This window comes from Mandrillus leucophaeus, unplaced genomic scaffold (genome assembly GCF_000951045.1).
Source record: "Mandrillus leucophaeus isolate KB7577 unplaced genomic scaffold, Mleu.le_1.0 Scaffold467, whole genome shotgun sequence".
Taxonomy (NCBI): Eukaryota; Metazoa; Chordata; class Mammalia; order Primates; family Cercopithecidae; genus Mandrillus; species Mandrillus leucophaeus.
Genome location: NW_012104998.1, coordinates 1,000,598 through 1,004,555, shown reverse-complemented (window position 1 = coordinate 1,004,555; position 3,958 = coordinate 1,000,598). Strand labels below are relative to the sequence as shown.

The 3,958-nt window shown below is 39.4% G+C and overlaps 1 protein-coding gene across 1 annotated transcript in view; it reads right to left on the bottom strand.

Moving 5' to 3' along the window:
• Positions 1–478: 478 nt before the first annotated feature.
• The window catches only part of BAZ1A (bromodomain adjacent to zinc finger domain, 1A), a 144,291-nt gene continuing 140,811 nt past the window's right edge, over positions 479–3,958 (bottom strand). Inside the window, 2 exon segments of the mRNA XM_011995056.1 lie at positions 479–1,463; positions 2,693–2,780. Of these exon segments, the coding sequence (XP_011850446.1) occupies positions 1,267–1,463; positions 2,693–2,780 (285 nt within the window). The 3' untranslated portion in view covers positions 479–1,266.

The following is a 3,958-nucleotide window of genomic DNA, read 5'->3' as shown; positions in this document are numbered from 1 at the left end:
TGGATACACTTCCACGTAAATTAATTAAATAATAATGCAGTATCCTCAGGATTTTAAGGAAACAGAGGGAAGGTTCGCTCTCCCACCTACCAAAAAGTCCTAGAGAATAGGGAAGACACCTGCCTTTTGCATCCTCAAAAGGAAAAGTAGGCTACAAAACTGAAGCCCCTGTACGTCTTCCATACCTAAGAAATATCTCCTTTTATGTGTATATATGCATAAAAACTTCAATTTCCAGAGTGTTTCTCAACTACGTAAGTGTATTCCAAACTTTCTCTCCTCTTTTTAATGAGAATCCATGCCCATCATGTTACTGTTTTTGATGAGCTGGATCTGACTCCTCAAGGGTTTGGGCAGAAAAAGCAGCAAATTACTGCTATAGAGACTCAGGTACAACAAAACGTTGGTTCCTATGGTCTGTTTGTATCACGTGCAAAAGTCCAAATCTGATTGTAAAGATTACAGAATTCCAGATTTCTTGAAAAAATGTTATTTTATTTGTACAGTTAAAAAGTTGTACATAGAAACTTATAATACAGTTCTGTAAAGCTGAAAGAACTGTCAGGGAAAAGGGAGGGTGTTACTTTTTTTGATTGATCATTAAGGAAGTTAGAGGAATAAAAACATAGTAAAAGGTTTAAAACATTAAGGAACATTTTCCAGGTACAAATTTTATAAATACAAAACAAATTCACAAATTACTTTCAATACTAAATAAATATCTTGTTAACAAACTTGGACTTAATACCTGCAGCCAGCACTGGTACAGCACTTCAAGGATATGAGATTGGATTCATTCATGTATAGTGTTGAAAGAATGTACTCATTAAACAATTAAGACATAAACACCTTTTCTAAACTGTGCTATAGCAGAAGACTCATCCATGTAGATAACTCTCCCTTAATACCACAACTTTACAAAAAATCATCAATAACAAAATAAGTCATGGGTGAAAAAATATTTTCCAAGATCTCTGGCCACATGAATGATCTCAAAAATGTACAACAACCTCTGTAAACCAGTATTGTATCCAATACATCTATCAAACTTACTAGATACTGAACAAAACTGTAGCAAAGGACATCTTTCCTACATTCTCCTGAGTGCTTAATATTAAAACTGAGAATACAGTGCAGGCCACACTTTCATGTGGTCGATCAGCTGTTATTGCTTTATACATATATGTCTGCTTTAGAGCATGATTTAATGTTCCATTTTCATGAACAATTTGTTTTTCTTCAAATATATCCTTTAGAAGGACAAACTTAGATTCGTGACTTTTTCGCAGCCGGTGGTGTGCTAACTTGGTCCACATTACTGGGTGTGATGTGGAGTCCAAGCTTTTGAGCCTGAATATGAAAAAATGCTTGAAGTCTAGTTCCAGCTTTTGCCTCACTTGTGTTACGAGGGTTGTATTCAAAGCAGTTCGAAAACATTAACTCAATATCATCAATAAACTCAGCTAGAAAGGGAAAGAGAGCAAAAAAGATTAGAATGAAACTACATAAATTGCAATAAATATAATTATTGTATCATATCTGGAAATCTTAATAAAATGAAAGCCCACTTTTTTCTTTGGAAAGAGAAGACTCTGGCTAGGCATGGTGGCTCACATCTGTAATCCCAGCACTTGGGAGGCTGAGGCAGGAGGATCACTTGAGCTCAGGAGTTCAAGACCATCCTGGGCAATATAGCAAAACCCCATCTCTACAAAAAACAGAAAAATTAGCCAGTTGTGGTGGTTCAAGCCTGTAATCCCAGGACTTTGGGAGGCTGGGGCGGGAGGATCATTTGAGGTCAGGAGTTCCAGACCAGCCTGGGCAAGACAGTGAAACTGCATCTCTACAAAAAATTAGCCAGGCATGCCAGGCACAGTGGCTCATGCCTGTAATCCCAGCACTTTGGGAGGCCGAGGCAGACAGATCACCTGAGGTCCAGGAGTTCGACAACAGCCTGGCCAACATGGTAAAACCCCATCTCTACTAAAAATACAAAAATAGCCAGGCGTGGTGGCAGGCATCTGTAATCCCAGCTACTCGGGAGACTGAGGCAGAAGAATCACTTGAACCTGGGAGGCAGAGGTTGCAGTGAGCCTAGACTGTGCCACTGCACTCCAGCCTGGGCCACAGAGCAAGACTCCATCTCAAAAAAAAAAAGGAGAGGCATGGTGGCCTGCACCTGAGGTCCCAGCTACTTGGGAAGCTGAGGTGGGAGGACAGCTTGAGTCTGTGGGGTCAAGGCTGCAGTGAACCAAAATTTTGCCTCTGCACTCCAGCCTGGGCAACAGAGTGAGACCTGTCTCAAAAAAAAAAAAAAAAAGAAAAAAGATTCTGAAACAAGGTAGCAGAACTGAGGCTTAAAACTGTTTAACTGTAAATACTTAAAAATCGTTTTATTTAAACTATCCAATTATGTGATCATATACATTATGTGATTATAAAGAACTTCTTTGAGTAAGATCAGATCTATAAAATATCTTTAACTTACTTGATCCCAATCCACCTTTCATCCCCACATACACTAATAAGTACTTGTGGAACCTCATGGGATGCCATCTACACAACTGCATCAAGACACATCCTTTTAATAAGAGAAAAACAGCCTCTACCTCTTTAAACAAAAATAAGTATCAAAGATGCTATAACAGAATGCCTTAGAAAAATAAATATCAAAGAAAAACAAATTACTTACATGCTATTTTATATTCACATTTATTCACTTTTTCACGAATTATATTTAAGGCAATGGGCTTTTTGATGATGTCATAGTAGTCTGGGACCTGTAAAATAATTCAAATATCTCTCTCCACACAGAAAACTTAACTGGAAAGAAGTGTTCAAATAACTAAAAGTTTTGCACTAAAAAAGCAACTCAATATTAACCTCTGAATACTAGTGGTCTGCTAAAATCATGTAATATATTTTCAGTAAATACCATATTGTAGAAGCCTATGTGATATCATTAAAAATGTTAACAATTTATTGTGAAAAGAAAAAATGATCTTGCTCATGGGTCTCTCCCTTCTATGTAGATATATAGATATATATACACACATATGTCTATATAAGTATGTCTAAAGATCTCTTTCTATATATATCTGTGTGTGTGTGTGTATGTGTATATATATATACATACTCTGTCGCCCAGGCTGGAGCGCAGTGGCACAATCTTGGGTCACTGCAAGCTCCGCCTCCCGGGTTCATGACATTCTCCTGCCTCAGCCTCCCAAGTAGCTGGACTATAGGTGCCCGCCACCACACCTGGCTAATTTTTTGTTTTTTTAGTAGAGATGGGGAGTTTCACCATGTTAGCCAGGATGGTCTCTATCTCTTGGCCTCGTGATCCACCCGCCTCAGCCTCCCAAAGTGCTGGGATTATAGGTGTGAGCCATTGCGCCCAGCCCCAAACTGTTGGGATTACAGGTGTGACACATGCACCCAGCCAGAATACCTATTTTTTTTTTTTTTTTTTTTGAGACAGAGTCTTGCCCAGGCTGGGGTACAATGGTGTGATCTTGACTCACTGCAACTTCTGCCTCCTGGGTTCAAGCGATTCTGCCTCAGCCTCCTGAGTAGCTGCGATTACAGGCATGCACCACCATGCTCAGCTAATTTTTGCATTTTTAGTAGAGATGGGGTTTCGCTATGTTGGCAAGGCTGGCTCCTGACCTTAGATGATCTACCACCTTGGCCTCCCAAATTGTTGGGATTACAGGCGTGAGCCACTACACCTGGCCCAGAATACCTTTTATATCAGTGTTTCTCAAAATGTGCTCTCTGGACCAGGACCATCAGCATCATCTGGGGACTTGCCAGAAATCCAAGTGTCAGACATCATTCCAGACCTAATGAATCAAAAACTCTGGGGCTCAGGAATCTATGTTTTAGCAAGCCTTCCAAATGATTCTGATGCATGCAGTAGTTTGAGAACCACTGCTTTACATAAGAAAAATATGAT